The 22,374-nt window shown below is 42.8% G+C and overlaps 1 protein-coding gene across 2 annotated transcripts in view; it reads left to right on the top strand.

Annotated features, from left to right (window-relative positions):
• Window positions 1-22,374, top strand: part of reln (reelin) — a 103,750-nt gene that overhangs the window by 49,203 nt on the left and 32,173 nt on the right. For both annotated transcript variants that reach the window (XM_004567725.5, XM_012923709.4), the window contains exons 4-13: window positions 9,216-9,286; window positions 16,179-16,211; window positions 16,318-16,396; window positions 16,508-16,604; window positions 17,849-17,900; window positions 18,995-19,103; window positions 19,555-19,795; window positions 20,007-20,152; window positions 21,743-21,894; window positions 22,222-22,337. In XM_004567725.5, the coding sequence (XP_004567782.3) occupies window positions 9,216-9,286; window positions 16,179-16,211; window positions 16,318-16,396; window positions 16,508-16,604; window positions 17,849-17,900; window positions 18,995-19,103; window positions 19,555-19,795; window positions 20,007-20,152; window positions 21,743-21,894; window positions 22,222-22,337 (1,096 nt within the window). The remainder of the gene's footprint in view (window positions 1-9,215; window positions 9,287-16,178; window positions 16,212-16,317; window positions 16,397-16,507; window positions 16,605-17,848; window positions 17,901-18,994; window positions 19,104-19,554; window positions 19,796-20,006; window positions 20,153-21,742; window positions 21,895-22,221; window positions 22,338-22,374) is intronic.

Raw genomic sequence — 22,374 nt, forward strand, 5'->3', positions numbered from 1 at the left:
AAGATGTGAATCTCCCCCTTCCATCATATCCCATAGTTGCTCTACTGGATTAAACTGGTAACAGTGGAGGCCATTTGAGTACAGTGAAATCATGATTTGAGTTTTGTGACATGATGGGTTATCCTGCTGAAAGAGCACACTTTGGTCATAAGAGAATTGGCATGTTCAGCAACAATAGTGATGTATGCTCTTGCATTTAAGTGATGCTTAGTTCGTAGGAAGGGGTCCCAAGTGTGCCAAGAAAATATTCCACCCTTACACCAGCCTCACCAGCCAGAACTGTTCATACCAGGCAGGACGGATCCATTCATTCATGTGGTTTACACCATATTCTGACCCTTCAGTACAAATCATGACTCCTCGGTCCGGGCAGCATTTCTCCAATTTTTCTTTGGCCAATTTTAGAGAGCCTGTGTGAACTGTATGCTGAGTTTCCTGTTTGTACCTGACAGGACTGTCACCCGCTGCAGTGGGTGAAGAGATGCTTTTCTGCATACCTTGGTTGTAACTAGAGATGGACCGATCCGATATTACGTATCGGTATCGGTCCGATACTGACCTAAATTACTGGATCGGATATCGGAGAAAAATAAAAAATGTAATCCGATCCATTAAATATCACGAAAGCACCTCACAAAACTTGCAACACGACGTAACTCACCTCAGAACGTTAGCACGTGGGAGCAGTATGCATCACGTGATAGAGCGGCTGTGGCATGCGGGACCTGTCGGTGGTCTGGATAGCATGTGGAGCTTCGCTAGCAACCCGGCATTTCATCTCCGACAAAGTTATCCCGAGAGAAGTAAAGCAAGTGTGTAAGTCCATCTCTGAATGTTTGTAAAGCATTCCTGCGTTAAGCTTAACGAGCGACTGCCTCTCCTGCTGCTACTTCGATCATGAAACTGCTTAACGATCAGCTGATCGGCTTTTCTGTCGCGAGTCCGTGTCTCTAGTTTGCTTTTGGCCCACTTTGCACCAGAAAGAGGAAACCAGCGGCTGAACAACAGCAGCACGTTTAAGCTTGATCAGCTGTTGTTAGAATTTATTTATTATTACTTTCTACTCCAGGATCTTTTTCTACGTAGCTGACGGCTGGTAACTGTGCAGGGGCGGATCTAGCAAAGTTTAGCCAGGGGGGCCGATAGGGCATTAACAGGGAAAAGGGGGCACAAAGACATACTTTTCTTTCTTATTCTCATTTAAAATGTCTAGCTTTTAATAAATAATTATCTGACACCCAAAGTTTTAATTTGATGCAAAATGAATAGAAGTCCATTATTGTATATAGTGACTATTAAGTCTAATATATATACCCTAGTAAGCTATAGTACTTTTTCCTTTGGGAAGGTACCATCTGTGCAGTCTGCAATTCTGTTGAAGAAAGATGTTGAATCTATTTAATATTTCTTGAAAAATAATTGATTTCTGTGCATTTTTTTTCACACTGCATCAAATTAAGGTTGATTACGGCGATTAAGCATCATGAGGTGGAGCGTGAGGGGTGGTTCCCTATTTTTTATTTATTTATTTTTGTTGTTGCTGGGAGTTGGAACCCTATTAGTTAGGTTGCTTAATATTTATGCTAAGTACTCTTTAAAATACCAGAATAGGGAGGATGGTGTAGGTTTAAGTTTATTAGATTGATCAGTATTGCTGAACTATGAAATATTTTTTTTTGCATACAGGTATAACAGAATAGCTTTAGTGTAGTTGTTGTTTTAAACTTGAGTATGAACTTATACAAAATGCAACAGTTTTGTTGATTAAAAAACACTATATCGGATTCATATCGGTATCAGCAGATATCCAAATTTATGATATCGGTATCGGTATCGGACATAAAAAAGTGGTATCGTGCCATCTCTAGTTGTAACGAGTGGTAACTGGAGTTATTGATGCCTACTAGCTCGAAACAGTCTGGCCATTATCCTGTGAACTTACTCATCAGCAAGGCTTTTTCACCCAGAGTGCTGCCCCTTTTTCAAACCATGCTATGGAAACCTTAGAGATGTGTGGGAAAAGTTGATCAGCACTTTTTAAACAACCCACACCAACGCCAACCGCATTCAAAGTCACCTTAGTCCTAGTATTAGTCCTAATAAGCAGCTATAACAGTTGTACCTAATGAAATGGCTGGTAAATGTACTTAGTGCTGTCAATGTAATCTCGTTAAAATGACACTGAACTCGCTGTTTTAAATGTAATTTTTTTTTAAGTGATTTAAATATTTTTCTTGAAAGAACTGACCCTTTTTGAAGTATTGGAATTTAGTTAGAAGTTATTTGTATTTGTATCATGTGTCACATTTCACTGACTCAAACAGAAATTAACAAACACCGTTTGTTAATTCAGGTAAGATCTTGCAGATCAGTGAATTTCAATATAAAACTGGGTTTTTTTTTCTAGATTGTACAAAATGTAAATAATGAAGCCTCCTGCCCTTGCCCATGGCAGTACTTCCTTGATTGATACAAGGGCTATTTTCCACGAGTGTTGTCCATGAGTGTTTAAATTAAAGGCAAAGACGCGACATGTCCTTCAGAGAACTGGAGCTGGTCCACCGGGTGCATTAATATGGGCCCTGTGAGCAGTTTTATGGGCTATATTGTGGGAGTGTTCCTGGTAACTGATCTCTAGCAGGAGTGATAGAGTGCAATGACGTGGGCATCCAGAAGAACTCATTTTCTGGGTGGCTGTAAATTCCCACCTAAAAAGAAGGAGAGGCCTTGGTGTAGAAGAGGAGAGGAGATGAAAGGAAGAAGCAGAGGTGGAGGGGAGAACACAAACTCGCATACAGACAGTCCAAAAGTGCTTGTACCCTTACACCTCGCTGAACAACGCTACTTTGTCAAGCAAATTTGCATGCCTTTGTTTTGCCGCTGGAGCAGAATTTTCAATTTCAATGAACAGACAGAAGTGATGACACAGAAATGGATTGGATTTCCAGCAGTCTGTTGTCTTCAGTTAGTGTCGTAGCCTATTTAAATGGAAATGTATATGTAGATCATTATATGCAATGTTCTGAATATATACAAGAGAAAAGGTTGTCTGAGGAGAAACGGAATATGTCAAGGTATGAAAAAAAGAACAGCCGAATATTCCTATGATTATTAATATTACTGTTATTTAGTGTAATTGCTATGGGCTATGGGATTGCTTTGGAGCAGGACACAGTGAAATAAAAGCTTGCTGAACTTTCTTAAGCAAAACATACAGTCAGGTCAGGGAGCTCTATCCAAGCTAGAAGCCATCAAAAATAATTCATTAATATATGGAAGTGAACACTGGGTCGAAATGCAACTCTTGCTGTTATGCTGAAAGTCGGGATTAAACTTTTTTTTACACGTGCACTCCAACTCACAATTCAACAACTGCACAAAACAGTCGTGGCCCACTTTTGTTCTTCTTGCAGACATGAGAGTCCACACTGTTGTATAATGTACTAATTACTTTGCTGTACTAAGAGAGGTGAGAATGGTTAATAGCTTCTTCTGGCAAAAGCAAAGATGCATTGGTGTGTTGCTTTCATTCTTTTGCTCTGTTTTGCTTCACTTATAGCCTCGAGGCAATCAGTGTGAGTGTTTGTGTGTGTTCGTGTGTCCGTGAGTGTTAAAATCTGTTCCAACAGATAGCTTCAGAGAAACATATTTAACAAAAATCTTAGCACCGTGTGTAACTTTTGATGTTATAGATTGCACATGTGGATATGTATGCACGCTCATGTGTGTTTGTGTGTGTCGTATGCATGTATATATGTGCGTGTGTCTGTGTGTGTGTGCACGGGCGTGTTGCAGTCCTTTGCACTGTGGCCCTGTGGGAGTCAGACAGCTGCTGGGATGAAGATTGCTTTAATTACTGCATGCGAGGCCCCTTTTCCAAAGTGTTCCCCTGAGGAAACGGATGTCTGCAGATCTAATGGCACACTCTCTCTCATGGCATACTGTTGTGCTTTATATGCACGCACGTGTGTGTGTGTATATATAGATCGACGTTTGTATGCAAACACAGATTTTAGTCTTATCTTCATCTCTGCTACCTGTTGTTTCTTTTATGGACTGGAGACAGACTGAAATCATTGTTAGGGGCAATGTGAAAGGTATAATTAAAAAAACCCAAAGTGAAGCAGAGAGAGAGAGCTCATACTCTCTCTTGTCTTGTTAGCTGTGATTGAAGAGGAATGGTTTCTGTGCTGTAATTATGCCGGGTGTTGTGGTGTTGTTGGTACTGCCATCTGCTCAAAGTAAGCAGGTCTGTCAGAACATAGAGTTTGTGAAATATATAGTGCACTATTGTATAGACTGCACAGTCTGCTGCTGCATGGGAAGAACATTATTTGGGTGCTTTTGGAGCATTTGCTTAGCTCTAAGGGAGCTTCATGTGAAATAATAACAATGGTTGTATTGTTGCAGTGAGCTACTGCTTTTACACACTCTAAAAAATGTTTTAACATCCAGAAATATTTAAGTTAGAGTTTTTATTTCACCTTATAATAATTTGTCTGTGTCTTAAGCATCTAGCAGAGTAATATTGACAGACAGAATGATAGACAGCTAATCGGAGGTCAAGGGTCAAAGGACTGACAGGTGATCTATCTCAGCCAGCTTCTAATTTCTCCGGGTATTCGTCAGCTCCATTGATTTGTTGTTATTCAAGTCAATCTTTGAGTCTGTTTTAACATATAATCAGTAGTTAATGAGCTCTCCTCGTCATTAAAGCTCCACATTGGCCTGTAGCCTGTGGCAGATTAACTGTAGACACTTGGCTGAGGAACATAGGGATCGATTCAGGCCAGGTAATCTCATTTTGGCCATGTAGATACAGATATATGGGGAGAAATGTGAACGATGACAGAGGACATAAATCCGACCCTTTTTTTTCCTCCCGCCAGAACCGACTAGAGCTGCAAATCTGACACAGTCCGTCCATATAATTCCAATTTTCATATATCACAAATTCCCATATAAGACAGCAACTCTTATATCTAACATATTCATGTTCTTAACCTTTCTTAAACTTTTCAAATATCACAGTTTCTCAAGTTTAACAGTAAATCTTGGACATTTTCTGGACAACCCAAGCTCCTGTTGGTGTTGACCACAGACGTGTTTCCATTATTGATATTGTCTTATTTCCCCAGGGATGGCCCATGACCCCTGTAATTATGTACATACCCCTGTGTACACAGAGGCACACATCCACACACATGTGTATGCATCAGTGCTCTGATCAATACTGCCACATATTGTCCACAACACATAAGTGCTGTACTGTCATCGCACGGTCTTATTATCAAGAGAGCGGGCGCTGTCCTACCTGCTGGGATGTTGACCACCTTAACAGTTCCAGGTGAAATAGAGCATGAAGACTGAAAAAAGGCAAGCACTTGATTTTAAATGCAGCATAATGAACCAGGGAGAGCCGGGCTGCCCCAAATGTATTTCGTGTCAAATTATTCATTCGCATTCTGCACTGCCCGTTCTGTGAATGCGCACAAGATATAACAGACACGGTCGGTCAGGAATTCATCTCCCTCGTTGTTGACGCTGGGTAAATACAGCTCATTCTTCCCCATCTCCTCCTTTTGTCCTGAAGAAAAGGGGACATTTTACTGCAGCTTTTTCTCAAGTTTAGAAGAAGTCATTTTTTAGCAGCACATGCCTTTATCTGCACTTAAAAATCTGCAGTTTTTACAAGCGGATTTTTTTTCCTTGCCTTCCTCGCATATTTACTCCTAAACACTGTGGTTTTCCTAATCTCCCTAATTATTACTCGCTAACAGTAGTCAAGGTCAATTGCTCTTCTCCTCAAGCTGTATGCCGAGCAATAACCGCTCTTCTTCTGGCTGTATTCTGAGCCATAACTCTCAATGACCCTGTGCTAACAAGCAGGTAATTTGCCAAACAACTCCCAAATCCCTCTTCTGTGGAGCTTCATTAAATTTACATGTTCTCCGAAAGCCTTTTTCAATTAATTAATTTAGGGGCAGTCAGAGGCATAGGGAGTAATGTGATTCCACAAAGCCAACTGCACCTTCACAGTAACGAATCAAGACTACATGTTATTTTTTATCAGAGCTCCTGATTGCCAAATGTTCTGGAAGACACCAGAATGTGGAGTTTGCCCGTCTCTTTATCTTTTTCTGTTGTCCCTGATTGCGGTGTCATAACCACAGCTGGTCCTCAACATGGAAGATAAATCAACCAATTAGCGTGTATTATTTTAAGGGCTAGGTCCAAATGCACCAAATCAGTGCTAGCGACTAGAACTCTACCCCACTGAAAGTCCTCGTATTAATCATGATTACCAACAGGAATAGTGAGCCGGGAGAAAAAATTAGCTTTTAATTGGGATTTGAGGAAGAGAGGATGAGAGTGTTGACTAAAGTCGTATCTTGTAGCTATATTTAATATGTATATGGGTTCGTGTTCTTGGGTAAATCGGCTGTATTCGCACTGCGTTCATATAAATATATGTGTATGCGTGCATGTGAGAGTGGTTTAGTAGAGAGCTGTCAAGTTGGCTCCTGGGGGATACTTATGGCCGACAGCAACATGCAATCTAACATGGAAGACATGCTTGGTAATTACCCACTCCGAGCCCTTTTGGGAGCTTCTTGAGTGACAGGCTGTCCATCTGCGTACATGTTAAAACTCGTATATGGCTTCAATTGTGTGTGCCCGTTCCCGCCTTTACTCCAATGCTTCGCCATTTGACAGCAGATTGTGGACTTTGAAAGACAAGGCCATCTACCCCCCCCCCTCCTGTCTCAGTTTCCTCGAACCTTATAACCCAACCCCCTCCCCTTCCCCGTCCATTTTTCCATCTTTCTTTCTCTCTTAGATCCCAGCTTTTTCTTCATCTTCCTCAATCCCCTCCTCTCTTTCCCGTCTCAGATTTTCTCCTTCAGACTAATGAGAGGAGTGAGGATGACACTTATTCTCAGAAGATGAATGATCCCTCGGTTGAATCAGAGAAGGGAAGAGAGTGGAAAAAAAACACCAACACATTAAGGCCCTTAATTGCCCCACCCCTCAAAGAAAGTCAAATTAACATTTAGATGTGCAGTAATTGTTTTGCATGTATCAGTACTGTTCGCTGCCTGCGTGTGTGTGTGGCTACCAGAGTGGAGACGGTAATGAGAGACACACCGAGGAACCACTGGAGTGTGACGGCAGGACAGAGACGGCGTCGTGCTGTGCTGATCACACACTTGTCGGCTCAGACTAAATGCCCTCTCCTGGCTGCTGCTTTAATGACATACATCTTATTAAGTCACACCAACCTCTCACATACTTTTTAAAGGAAATATCTCTCATTTCTATTGAAAATCTGCCACATTAATTGCTTTTTGTTTTGTGTTTTTTGGAGACTAAGAAAGCATTTTTGATCTTATATTACGTTACCCCCGCCCTCCACACACACACATCCTCTGGCACCTAACAGAATCTGTTTAGTGTACTTGAGCAGAGAGTGTGTTTAGTAAATATTTAAGGGCCTTGTTCCTACATCCCCACCCGCTGTTCGTTACGCGCCATCTTTTATTCATAAATACCAGCCTCAAATTAGTTTTCACCGAATTCTGAAATATGACTGTAATTAAGTATGTTTTCTCCCCACTCTGCGCAAGCACAAGAGGTCTTTATTAATTAATAAGGGGGTCTATTCATTATTCATGAGCTGAGACAAACGCGTAAATGCCTCGGCACCCATAAAAGGCAAGTTTGGTGAGGTGAGAGACAAAATCCACGTTGGACTGTAGGGAAGGAAAGAGGAGTGATGAATAAGGAGAAGGAAGCGAGTCTGTGAGCCTCACGGGTGACTCAGGCAAGCACCATATTGTCTACACCCTCCTCTCCTCCTATACAGTATGTTGACTGGGTGTGGCGCAGCATACAAAAACTGCTGTAGTGCACTGTAACATCTGTACTGTACGTTGTGAAGGAGGACGCTTACAAGTACCCCTTCAAGAGACTGGATTGGTGTATGCGGGTGGTGTACATAGTTGTGTTTGAGTGTGTGGGAGGTCGCTTAAGTTTACAAGCCACATATGATGTTAGTAATTAATGCCGAAGCCTGATTAGGGCACTTTTGAAAGTTTATCTGTGCGCCCAGTGAGACAACTTTTCTCCTCTCCTTGATGGACAAGCAGTAACAGCACGAGCAGACTCACATTAGAGCTGCGATATTTCTCCCTTTTTATGTTTTCGACCTCAGTCACACCGCAGTTGTTTTTCATCCGTGTATTATGTGGGGAAAATGTAGGTTATATTGTAGAAGTGGGGAGTTACGGCTTTTACTGGCCATCTACAACTGTAGTGTTGTTGTGCAGAAGTTTCCTAACTGGACTGAGCTTCAAAGGGCTCTAAAACTTATATATTTTCCCCACAACTCATTTCAAGGTCTCTCTGAAAATTGCAGCTTTTTTTCAGACCCAGTGATCTTTGCGCCTCATTCTCCCTCCTGATTTATGAGCTTGTATTTTTTTTCACGTTTTATTATATCTGTCTTCTCCTAAGCTTTTAGATAAACAACATACCAAACGTTTTTCTTTTACTGTTTTTACTACGATTAGTACTACTACAACAGCAGCTGTGGTATTTTTTTTGTGGTTATTATTTTTTGAATGAACAAGGTTTCTGTACAGCTTGTTCAGCGTGCTCGCAGTGTCATTCTGCTGTCACAGATTACAGTGGATCTCATTCTACAGGACAGTAGAGCATGTCTCAGTATCTGTGTAAAATATCTCAGTGCACTCTGAACAATTTCACCCTCTTAGGTTTTTAAAGATTCTCCATTTTCATATGAATAAGGCATTTTATGGCCACCTGAAGGAAATTCATATTCCATTCTCTATGAATGACACGCTGCATACAGCTAGATTTACACGGACATGCAAGGAATGCAGTGTGTCAGTGCGAGGAATGATGATATTGGATATTGTATAACCCATGCTCTATTTTTACTGTAATGGTACTGTTTGGTACTGTTTGTCTGTTTGCTCAGCAATGCCTTTTCACTTGTTTATCATTTCTGTCAATATAAATATATAAATGCATCTATCTGATTTCTTTACCTTCAAAATCACACCATAATGAATATTGAATTGAATATTAGAGGAAATAAGTAAACTTTTCATCTTTTTTTTGTTTTATTTTTAAATAATGATTTTCTCTCCTTCTCGGTTTCTCCCGTCTTTCCTTTTGCTTTTTCTCAGCGCCACGGCAACATATCGAGGACAGATCCTTTTCAAAGACACGCTGGCCCAGCAGCTCTGTGAGCAAGGAGGTGAGTATCAGGGATGTTGCATGCATACCTCTCTTTGCAAACACATGCATAATGAATGCGTGGGCTCTTACAGATATATTTTCTATCTGTGCATAGTACTATATGTTACATGTGCACCAACTTATATGCATAATGCTCCTCTGTCTCACTTCCTACTACTGTCTGTCAAATTGTATGCATATATTATCAAAATATGGCAAAGCAGTTGATGCGCGATTCTTCATGACTGTGCCATTGCAGCACTTCCTGGCTTTCTTTCTGCCTAATGATGCAGCCAGAGTCAGAGATATTCGGGTGTCCTATGTTGCCAGCTTAATTTCAGCTTATGCTAAACTCAGTAACCCCCCACCCACCCCCTCTCTCTCTCTCTATGCCGGAGATTTGTGCTTTATGGCCAACACATCTTACATCCACTTTCTGTGACAGCCTTAAGTAGCTATTGACAGACAGTGCAGTCCCACTCTGCACGCTGAGTGTGTATAATTGCTTGTTTACAGGAAAGAAGCCTCCCTCCTCCTCACTCAAGAACTCCTCCTTTTGGATCAAAATTGGACTTTAATGCTGAAAGTAGAGACGTACAGTAACTGCAGTCGAGGGTGTTTTTGCTAACTGTTTCGGAGTAAGAATTTGAGCTGCATGCTGAATACTTACAGGAGAACTTGGTCTTTATTAGATTAAAAGTAATCGTTGTACTTGGTCTCCGAGGGCTCTTTATTACAAGTGCACATCCCAGTAGGGATGCAGCACATGCCAAGCAGAGAGTGTTCAAATTCATGCCTTCATGCCACTTGGAAGAGATGAGGCACAGAGCCCAGTCAGCCCAGTCAGCCCAGTCAGGCCTGGAAGAGCGACAGAGAGAAAGAGCGACAAGGCTCCTCTCCTTTGTCTCCTTGCCCGAGAGCTCATCCTTTCACTCCCAGTGACACACTGCCCCAGTCTTTTCCCTCTGCACATGAAATATCTACAGCCAACAACAGTCATTTACTTGTTTAGTGCCAAGGCCCCGCGGTATCACACTAACACACAGCTACTCACAGCAGACAAGCTGAAAAGCAGAGATTTAGACGTTACAAGGCCTTGGAGGACACAAGCTGTAAATGGAAATGGACAGAAAAACCAGCAGTCAGGTAACGCACTAAATGCAATCTTCAGGGAACGTGTACAGGTACGACAGGGAGAGAGGGAACCGAGATCGGATAGAGGATGGCGAAAGCGATGAGAGGTACAGGGGAGAGGTAGTCGAGGAATTGTAGGGCTATAAATTGAAGGTGTAGCTAAGACGTTTGGTGAAGGAAGATAAAAGGACAAAGATGTTGGAGATGACGAGACGATGTTGATGAAAAGCTTGAAGGTCATATATTCCAGATTTAAGTGTTGGGCAGAGAAGGAGAGGTAATTAAATGTCATCACCAAAAATAAAGAGTAGATTTGAATGGTTGTCCGACCTTGTTGCAGGCTAATTGACAGCTAATGGGGCATCATTCATTGTGATGCTGCACTAATCCCGAAAATCTGAATTATAAATGAGAAATGAATCTGGCACGGGCAACAAAAGTCAAAAGGAGACAAGGAGAGAAATGAGGGAATAAGTGAGCTTCTGATTATTTTCTTTACATGAAATGATTGAAGCTGATTTTATACAGCTATAAATGCAGCCATATAAACTGCATTTATGTAGTGATTAGTGATTTTCTCTCAAAGTGCTTTTACACCCACATAAACACATTCATCCTTTTTTATTTTTTGTCCATACGGCTCGCTCCATTACACATACACTCAAACACCGGTGTCATTTTGGTGTTCAGTGTCTTGCCCAAGGACATTTTCTGAGCCGCGGGACATATCCTGAGCCACAACCACCCCCGCTTTCGTCTCCTTTGGGTTGTCCTAACGCCGACGAGCATCATTTTTCTCTTCACCACTGACCTAACTCACAGCCAGTCAGATTCTGTTCCCCTTTACAGACCAAAACCTGCCACTTCAAAAGAGCTGTGTACCTTTAAACACACACACACAACTGCAAGGTTCAGACATTAAAATGAAACTTGAGAACTACTTTGACCTCACATAAACCGTGTGGTTATAGAACCAACGCTGTTTAACATACAAAGTATTATCATGCCAAAACCAAGTAAAAAAAACGCTGAGGAGACTTGGACATAAATCATGGTTACTGTCTCATTTTCCCCAACAAAATCCGAGTTACCAGCAGGTAAGACAATTGCCTCTAGAAAAAAACCAGAGGTTTTTTTGCTGTTTTCAGTGGCAAAGAAAGTGCAGGGGTGTGTGTGCGTTTGTGAGCAAAGTTACTGCAAATCTCCACATTAGCATTCAAAGTGAAATAAAAGATATGGGGCCAGCTCAAGCCACTTTAGAAGTTCATATGCTTAAGACTCCAGCTTTGAAGAGCTGAAGAAATGAAAGCTATCTAAAACAGGGTTATGATCCACGGAGGAGGGGGAGGGAAGTTGAAAAAGAGAACGTAAGCATAGACGGAGCGAAGCGGAGGGCAGGCAATCAGAGCCGATCAGCTGGGGCGAAGACTTTAAGAACAAATGGACAGATTAGCTAAAGAGCTAGAAAAGAAGGTCAGAGTTTGAATTAGATGGCCAACACAGATAATTCAAATAAATTCTAATGTAAATATACGATTTAAGGATAAAGAACGGAGACGGGCGATATAAGCCTTAAACCCGAGGTGGAACGCCTGATATGCAACACTTTGCTTCTCAGTAACAGAAAGCCCCCCAAAATAGCCTGCTAAGACATAAGCAAGGACTGGATTTGTGTGGGTGTGTGTGTGTGTTTGTGTACATGTGTGTAAAATAATCTGTCTAGCAGAGTTGGGGGATGCCTGGTCCCCGACACACTGCTCCCCCCTGTGCTTACAGCTCCTTTCTGCTGTGCCAGCACACTTCTCTACCCCATCCCTTCAATCTGCCTCCAATTCATTCCTCTAACATCCCTTCCAGTTTGCTTTGATCTACACCCCATTACTTTACCCCAACAACCTGCACGGGGGGGGGAATCCCCATATTTTGTTTTTATATGTGGATTCTGAAGTCGAGACGTAATGGGAGTCTGACAAATTCTGCTGCAACCAAATGAAATGCTCAGCATGGCGGAGTAGTTTGTGACACCAATCAGCACAGGCTCTTAGAGATGCTTTAAAGAATGATGTGGCAAAATTCAAATTACTCCTACAGCTTCAAATAACTGAAAGTATAAGAACAAATTGGGGGGGAGGCATCTAATGAGTGACCATAGAAAGACTTATTAGCGGCCAAGGTGGGGGATGAAGAAAGGTAGGGGAGGGCTACGAAAGGGTGCTCTCTGCTAAAGGGTGGAGTCATTGAGGGTGTTGAATAGCGCTGTAGGCCGTCCATTAGTTCTATCACCTGACAGCAGGGCCTGCAGTCCCTGCTTTCTGCACAGCATCCCCAAGTCGTCTCATTTCCAGCAAGAGAATAAATCAGATCTTTATGGGCCTGGCCAAGTGCACTGCACCCCAGATGGATTATTAAAGGGACATATAACTCAAAGAGGCCACTGCTCCCTAAGGGGTGCCTGATCACAACGCAACAGGGAAGGGACGGGTGGCCTAGCCTCTCCCACCTCCTCGCCACCCACCCAGTCTGCCAGCCAGCCTGCTTCCCTGGCTGAGTGCCATCTTGCTTGCCATTCCATATTGCTCAGTAGCACAAAAAAATGTGAGACCTTGGTTGTTGGTTTGTCTCCCTCGCTTGGCCTGCTGACTCCCTCCTGTAGCCATGTTTTCCCATATTTTCTGCTCTTATCTGTTCTTCTGAATTAAAAAAAAAATCTTTTTTCCAATTTTTGTTGTGTAGTTTTTGCTGGAATTACTTTCATTGCTAAACATTACCAACTGAGGGGGGATAACATGTTAAAGAATAATGCTTCTAACACACTGACAGGAACAAGAAGTCAAATAAGCCTCTCTTGTTTTATGATTTTATTCCATTTTGGTGAAGAAGCATGTGTAGCGAAGAAAAACAAAGATAACGTGGGCACCGAGGTGTGAGTCTTACTTCTTTGGTGGTTCAGACCGTAGACCTGTGATTATTGTAATAACTCCAATTAGAGCTCACTCGGCCACCCTGTTTTTGCTGAATGGACTGGAGTGGCTGCTATCTAACCTTGGAGAAGCGCCTCTTTTTAGTCACCGCAGATCAAAAACAACAGCTTCCTGCAACCTGGTGCATTAGTAATTGCAACCACCGGTTAGACGAGAGCGACATGACTTCAAATGCACTTCGCGTCATCAAGGATGTGAGTCAGTCGAAGGGGGAAAAAGCGCAAATAAGATGAGAACAAGGGAGTTTGGAAGAGTGGATGCAGTTTACAGGGTGGGGAGAAAAGAGGAGCAAGAGGAGATTAGAGCTGGAAGGCGAGGAGACGGAGGGGGAGAAGATTTAACGTGACTTGTGCCCCGAAATCTTTGTGCCAAGATGTCTGAGTCTGCCAAAGCTTATGCTCATTTAGTCCCCCATTGTAGCACCCCAACCCTGCTCATCAGCACCCATGTGCTTTGAGCACTGGTGCATTTTACTGAAATGGCACTCTTATTTGTTTCTTCTGTTTATTTGTGTGCACAAGTGTACATGTGTATTACAGAGAATATCAGAGAGGGTTGGGTCAGCTGTGGAAGGCAAAGTCATCTGTGTATGTGTGTGTGTGTGTGTCTCTGCATGCCTCTGTGTTTAAGCCCTGGCCAGGGAGATACAGGCATTAGCAGAGATGAGCTGCTAATAGAGGAGGCAGTAATTGAAGTCTTTAAGAAAGTGAGAGGGGATTAATCCAAGTGAAATGAGCACCACTGTCTGCTCTCGATGCGCAAAGGGTTAGGCAGGGAGAGACAGGACGGGTGCGGATGGAGGGGGTGAGAAGGAAAGAGAGATTGTGATAGAAGAGAAGTGAGAGAGACAGCAGGAGAGTGTGATGAAGCAGGGAGAAAGAAAACTGTAAATGAGGCCTTTTTGGAAGCTTCAAGGGATTATCCACCCAAAAAAAAAAAATTCTGGGCCTTTCTCCAGCCAAATGGCCTCACTAGATAGACTGGAGGAGATTTAGAAGGGTTTGTTTAAGCACGCAAGAGAGGAGAAGACTATACAGAGCAGAATTATCCACCAACCAAGCGTTTGTGACTGTATGCCTGTTTGAGAGGATGGATTACGAGGAAATGAGTTTAAGTACGTGCTCTTTTCAGGTTGAATACGTAAGATCAGCACATGGCCGTGTAAACTGAGCACACAATCGTATGGATCATTTTTATTAGAGGTTAATAGGAATGTAAAGTAGATACAAGAAGCATGAAAGAGTCACACATGCTTGAACTGATGGCTTCTCTAAACATGTTCTGCATCAACAGAGACCGGAGGATTAGAAAAGAACAAAATAAGATGGAGAAAGGGGGGGAAACATAACCCTTTGATCTGCTTTTAATGGGCTGCATCACTAAGCTGGAGCTCTGGCCTTAGCTAAGCATCAGGGGCCACTAGAGCAGCAGCAGTGGTCACAGTCACTGAACCAGTTAGCTCTGTCACACAGGCCACTTAAACTTCTACAGTCAGCATGAAACTTTGCCACCACTGTATGAATCGTAAATCCACTTCTAAAAGCCCGGCATTTGGATCCAGTGGCGAGAAATGAGGGCAGCTAAAGAAAGTGAAAGCTGAGCTTAAAGTAAAGACGTTTCCAGAGCCATTACAATTGTAAGAACACTTTTTTTGTATAATCCCTCATCTCTCGATTCAGGTTCCGTTGTTTATAAGGGGCTTTTAGGTGGGCTTTCTCGAATGCTTGAAAGAGAGTCTTAAGTAACTCAAAGTTAAACTTTGGAACAAATCCACGCTTGTGCTATCTTAGACCACCTTATCAGGTGGACAGGCTCATCCTGGATGAGAATACAGCTGGTTATGTTTCATAAGTCAGGAGTAAGGTTGTCTTAAAACCCCCCACCATCCCAGAGCAGAGTAAAATAGTGCAGCGGAATTGGTGAGATCAAAGCCTATTTGCAATTTAAAAGTAGAAATGAATCTCGCTAAGTTGCATGATAGCTTTGATCAACTTTGGAGATTTCCTTAACCTGATAAAATAAAGGCGTGCAAACGATTGCAGTTTGCACCAGTATCCTTTTTAATGCACTTCTGAGTTTATGCACAACTTTATTTGTCACTTCTTTCCTGTTTTTTATTAAAGCATGAGCACCAGTTAGTGAAACAAAGCTTCCATTAAGCTAATCTATCAAACCTTTCCTCAGTTTGATTTCTAAAGTTTTAAATCTCACTGTGTGTCTACGTATTTTGCCTCCATCTGTTTCAGCACAAAGGTCACATCAAGGCTTTGCGACTATTTTTTTAAGACCCATAGTTGATTCATTAAATCCTAACAGTCATGACTTCCCTCCATTCACCTCCCGCCTCTTCTCAGAGCTGCGTATATACCCCAGGAGAGATTGATGGTTGAGTGTTGAGTCTAGGCAGCGGCCACAGATTACAGCACACAGGGCGCCTCTGGGGAGGAAGGCGGTTAATTGCCATTGAACCATTAATCATAACAGCCCAGCCTTTCATTACTGAAAGGAATTAACATCAGTAGGCAAGAGACTGCAGCCATGGCTGACCAGGACACAGCGAAAGTTTGTTTCACTCAGAGATGATCGCTCAAGATTTGTCCATTTTCCTAGCTTCTTCTGACAAATACACACGTGTGGTCTGCGTGTTTCGTTTTGTCCATGATAAAAACTCATTAATACACCAATTCTTTAGCGCTTCAAGATCAGTAAGCTTCTGCTAGATCCAGATGCAACATGATAACAGACATGCAGGTATAGCTTAGCAACACTCACTCTGCTCTTCTCTGTCTGTTTCAGCTCCAACCGAGTCCCCACTGAGACCGAGTCTTGGTCAGTCTGCATTCCACTTCTTGCTATTGTTTTTTAAACTAAAATTGATAATGAAAAGTATCGTACAGACGGTGTCTAACAGTGAGCATGTGCTTCATGTGTGTAGTGGAGCTTCATGGAAAACATGCTGTGCTGCGTGACGACTTTGACTCCAACCTACAAGGAGAGCTAGACCCCAGCATCTGGTAGGTTAAAAGGTTATGACTCCTCTTGTAATGTTGGGGTGCAGTCACTGTCACTACTTCTGCACTGCAGTTTGTCTAACAGCTCGGCTTCTCTTCTCTCCTCTCCTCTAGGTCTGAGTGTAGCAACTGTGAGGTTGGAGAGCAATGTGGCGTCCTGATGCATGGCAGAGCGGTCACTTTCTGCGAGCCCTTCGGAGAGCGCGAGCTGGTAACTGCCATGTTTTACCACATTGCAGCCGCTGTACATTTTACGGCCAATTGATCACACATCCAAAGCAACCACACAGTCGCCACAACTACACTGACAGTAAATTACACCATGCTTGCTCTAACCACAGTTGAGTCTCATGTTTAAATTTGTATATTCCATGAACACTGTGCACACGCTGCTAACGTAGGAGATGCTTGATTGCGGTGAAGGAAGGGAAATTTACCTGACCTGGTTTTTCTCTATGGGACTTAATTTCTGTGGGGATTAATTCAGGAGTAAGCAAGTACCAGATTTTGCAGTTTGTTTAACGTGTAAGTAAGAGCAACAGCATTTGTTAACATTTGTTAAGCATATGTTAACTGATAGTTAGATGAAATCAATTCAAATATGTTTTCTCAGTTTTTACCTCAGACAAAAACAACTAAAAGTGAACACTTCCAAATAAAACAGTCTCGTACATGCCTCTTGAAGCATCCTTAAGATGTGCAGGAACAGAAGTACAAAGTAGTTTTGGTGTATTTCATGATTTCTTTGTTCAAATTAAATTTTTGATGTCAACACGCCACAAACATCCTCTTTAAATCCATTTTAAAAGGCTGCTTACTACGACTGCTTGCTTCTAGTTATCTACCAGCAACCTGTTCAGGATGCTGAAGCACCTGTTTGGCATTTATCCTTTTGCTAAAACTTCTCTTGCAAACTGCAGCACAGCAACTGTTATACTCTGAACACACTATTGTACAGCAGAAAACAGCAGATGCGTTGGGACACAACAATCGTTTCCATGCTCTCTTCCTATCTTTATAAACTCGATTTCAGACTGTTTATTCAGTTGTAGGAGATTAAAGCCAGGCTTCAGCATAGAAGTATTTAGTGGCTCGTGATGCTATTTACTTCTCTGATAAGCATTTGCTTTGTTTGTCACTCTTCCAAAATTTTTGATGCCGCTGCCTGGCAGCTCTTCTGTCAAGCGCAACAAGCGTGCGCAACCAGAAACACAGAAACATTTACACACAGTGACAAATAAAACAACATCAATAATGGCAGCATACATTCATGCACACTCAAACAGACGTTTAAAAGATAAAGTGGTTTAAGGTCTCAAATGACACCAGTGTGATTACTCTTAAACTGCTAATCCAGCACAAAAGATTAAAGAATTCTATAATATATTTACAAAGCATAACTTAATGTAACTATTTATCCGCAATATCCTAAATTGCCTTGTGTATCCTCCCCAGACTACTGCACCTCTGAACACCAGCACTGCCTCAGTCCTGCAGTTTGCCCAGGGTGAGTATTAAATCTCCACATTGTAGACAATAACTACATTCAGACAGCTTATGTGTGGGATATTTATTTTAACCTTGGTAGCCCTGTGTTAACCAGTCAGTGCAAGGATCCCAATGGCATCCTCAGGAAACAAGCATCTTTTCCACTGTTAGATGTCAGGAAGCCAGCCTGTACAAACTGTATTCGACCCCCTCCCCTCTCCCCCGTCACAATAATGAATGATTTACAATATTCTGGAAAGACACCCAGAAGGCCATGGCAGAGTTTTTAGAGGTGCTGTATTTTTCATGTCCATTACATGCATCCGCCAGTTCTCATGGGAACGTGACTAGGAGGAAATAAGAGTACATAATGTAGAGCATTCTGTCTGGCTGCACTCTTGCTTGAAGGTCCTCAGTATGAATTTGTGTTGCGTATTGAACAGTTCAGTAGAGCAGTACTGTGAAGTGGCAGCGGGTTAATGCATGGCTGTATTCAGCGGGGATGTAACAGCACGGCGCAACATTTTGGAGGCATGGACAATACACACCGTCGGTAAAGTGGGAGGAGGGGGAGAGGAGAGCAAAGGTAGGGATGCTGTGGGGGTTACCTGTCTCCCTCCATTAGTAGCCTTTGACCCTCCCTAATCCCGCAGCACCCACACGACACCATATTTTAAAGCGGTCCAATCCCTCTCTGACTCTGCAAATAGAAATGCGCAGCAATAATGACACACACATACACGCACGCACACAGATGAACAGTTTCTGGCTGGAGTTAGTACTGTCGTCATTCTGTGACTTCTCCAGTCATTTCTGCCCAGCCCCGTCATTCACCTTCCTGATGTCACTGAGCCCTGTTAAGCTGCTGATCAGTTAGTTCCACCATGACATCATTTAGACATTATTTTCCATTAATGGAGGCGATGTGGGAGCAATCACTGGAAAGACAGCCATTGCGCATTGTGCAGCCTCACATGCAAAAGCTCATTGGCTGGCTGGAAACAGCTCAGCTGATGAAAAATAATAGCTAAACGGCACATTTTGGAGCTTCACCCTCAACACGAGTGTTGACGATCATATACGTGTGTCCTCTGCTGATGTTTCGTTCCTCAGGCTCAGGCTCCTGCCGCTTCAGTTACTCAGACCCCAGCATCACTGTGTCGTACAGCCTCAGTGGCAACACCAACGCCTCAGATGACTGGATCACACTGGAGAAGATCAGGTATTTTTCCTCCTTTTCTTCCTTGTTCCTCATCCCATCCCACAGTCCTTCCATCTGTTACAAACACCCGCCCTCTTTTTTTTCCCTTGTTCACACCTCCCCCTCTTAATTTGTCATCCCTCTCCTGTTTGCCTCGATGATCCACCTGTTTTTTAATCCCTCTCTCTCCCCGCCTCTCTCTGTTTTGTCAGCTTTCAAACATAAGCATAATGTAATAATAGACTTCTTAATACAGTATTTAGCAGCACTGAGTGGATGTTTTGCTTTCACGTAAACACTTCAACTCATTCTGAAAGCTTCTTTTTAAAGCTGCTGTGTCTCTCCTTATTTGGTTATTTCAGCTACTTTGAAACGATTGATGATTGTTATTTACTGTGTAAATATTGAACATCATTTCAAAACCACGACTTCCACATTTAGAAAGTCACCTGTTTTTCTATATTTTATCCAGAGCTCCTACCAACAGCAGCACCATCATCCACCTGCTTCCACTTCCACACTCCGCCAGAGCCGATGGAGTTCGTCTCCGCTGGTCTCAGGAGGCCCCCCAAGGCCCTGAAGGCTATGAGTCCTGCTGGGGGATGGACAATGTGCTTCTGGTCAACGCCGCCCACAGGACCCCCCTGATGGAGGAAAACTTGGATCCTCCAGACACCGCCAACTGGCTCTTCTTCCCTGGAGCTACTGTCAAGGTACACCAGTCAATCAATGCACACTCAAGGATTTTGTTTCCCAGTCATTTGCTTAGAAATGTGGTCAAATGCTCAGATAGATTAAGATTATCTTAAATATATTAAGCAAGAAACTACAACAACTCCAGTATGAAAGCAATAAATACATGTAATCATGTGGTTGTATAAGTGGCACAGCGTCCTATTTCTCATCTGTATTCTTATTTTCCAGCATGCCTGTCAGTCAGAAGGCAATGCCATGTATTTCCATGGTGGTGAGGAAACTGGACATAGCTTTGCCACCACCAGGGACATTGATCTGCACCGTGAGGAGGGACGGAGCTACTGGGAGGAAGACTTTGAGAGCCCACCGTTAAAGTAAGTCAAAGTAGCGAGTCATTTGATTTATACCTACCTTAAGAAGGAGTTTGATCCACTCCAGTAAAGCTGAAACAGTAAACTGAACTTGGCTTCCAGACTAGACTGTGTCATTAAAGGATTAAAAATGTCCATTCCCCCTTTACTGAGTTATTTGATTTATATTTATCTTAATTTGGCATCTTTTTTTCTCCTGTTGTTTCTTTCAAAGGTAGAGAAACAAAGTGCTTTACATACAGCAACACAATCAAGGAAATGTCAAGTCAAGATGAATGAATAAATAAAGATTTTTAAAAGCTTTTTTAAAGGATACTGAGAGAGACTTTACTGACAGGGAGTTTCATCCACCGCAATAAAGCTGAAGCAGTAAACTGAACTTGGCTTCGAGACCAGAGTCTTCTCTGTCATTAAAGGATTAAACTACAACGGAGCCAAACCACGAAGGGCTGAAAGAGAGTCAACAGAATCATAAATGGCTATCTTATGCACGATGTGATTGGATCAGAGGGACGGGATATTACCAGATAGATATTACTGTGTCTATGTATACACATAAATGCACTGACACCTGTCACTTGTCATATGTCAAGCGATTAAACATGCAGCGTGTCGCACAAGATCAAGTCAAGCATGGGGGCCGACACAGGTGAACGCCGTGCCTCTGACTGCTACAGAGATGGCAGTCCATCTGTTCAGAGTAACACACACACACACGCCGGACAGCAGAGAGCACTGTCTGAAGCGCTGCAAGAGGAAGAGAGATGAAAGGAGAGAGATGATAGATGGCGTTACTGCCAGGGAGTGATTAACAAGCTCCATGCACCGTGTCTGTCAGCATGTTTTTCCATTAATGAGAAGGACTGCAAACAGGAGTTTGCTTCTACAACTGCCCCGCACCTTCACACCTCCTTGCTGCATGCCAACATGCTGCACTGCGTGCTAGCTCTCACCCATCAGGCGTCAGGCACTGAAACATGTGTGAAGTAGGCAGGGAGATTTTTTTCTTTTTTTCTTTATTCATTTTATTTTTTCACGTTGAAGGTACACTCCGCTCTGCCAAGTGTCATTTAACTTAACACTGGCAGTGACAAAGACACAGAAAGTAGGGAGTGACAGAGGGAAAGGGGAGAGGAGATAGCAGCCGGCTTCTGTCAGAACTAATGAGAGTCCTCTCTCTACTGTGCAGAAATATGTTTGTGCATGCATGTGTCAGTGCGTCCTGCATGCCTCTACCAAGTGGCTTAAGCCATATTTCTGACACCGTGTGTTTGTTTAGTAGTTGTAACTCTTTCCTGATTTCAGCAAAACTCCAGAGGGAGATGCAGGACTTTTTAAAATTATTCACAAATTTTAGTCACTGCTTATTTTTCCTTAATAACTCTACTGCATAATGGTTAACACAGTTCAAGACGAGGAGGAGACACAAATCCCTGCGAGTCAGCAGAGGGTTGTGTCAGGAGGGGCATCCAGTGCCAAATCAAACATCTAAGCCCTTTGAGAGAAATAGAGCTGCCTTTTTGATGTAAACCTTTTGTGTTTAGATCAGTCTTTTTCTTACAAACCCTTCACTCCTTGTTGTTTTTCACTCAGCTGGGACATAGAGGGTGCCGTCTATGGGACCCAGTGTGGAGAGATTGAGTCGGGCTCAGCGCTAGTGTTTGACAGAGAGGGCCGGAGGCGAGTGTGCACCCCCTACCTCGACACCACGTCTTACGGAAACCTCCGCTTCTACTTTACCATGGGTATGGAAATCCTCCATCTGTATACTCTCTGTCTAGCTGTAAGTAAAACTGAGTCAGTTTTTATTTATGTAGCACCTTTCAAGATAAATACCGCAAAGTGCTTCAAAAGAAGAACATCAAAACAGAAGCTTAAGCATCAAAACAAAAGTTACCCAGAAGCAAGTTTAAAAAGAGGAGTTTGTAGCTGCTTTTTAAAAGAGATCACAGAGTCCACAGAACTCAGGCTCAGAGGAAGAGAGCTCCAGAGTCTGTAGTTGCAGTTAATAAACCACGGTGTGCAAGTGTTTTGGCATGTCTATAAGCATAATAGGGCATGTTTGTGTGTAGGTGGTGTGGACTGTGAGCCGGGAGAATTCCATGAACATGACGTGATTCTGTTTGGACGGTCTGAAGGAAGGAGGGAGCGTGTGGTGCTCGACACCCTTCCGTACTCTTCTTACAGGGTGAGATACACCAAAAACGGGGCATGCATAAACTTTG

Source organism: Maylandia zebra, linkage group LG7 (assembly GCF_041146795.1).
Source record: "Maylandia zebra isolate NMK-2024a linkage group LG7, Mzebra_GT3a, whole genome shotgun sequence".
NCBI lineage: Eukaryota > Metazoa > Chordata > Actinopteri > Cichliformes > Cichlidae > Maylandia > Maylandia zebra.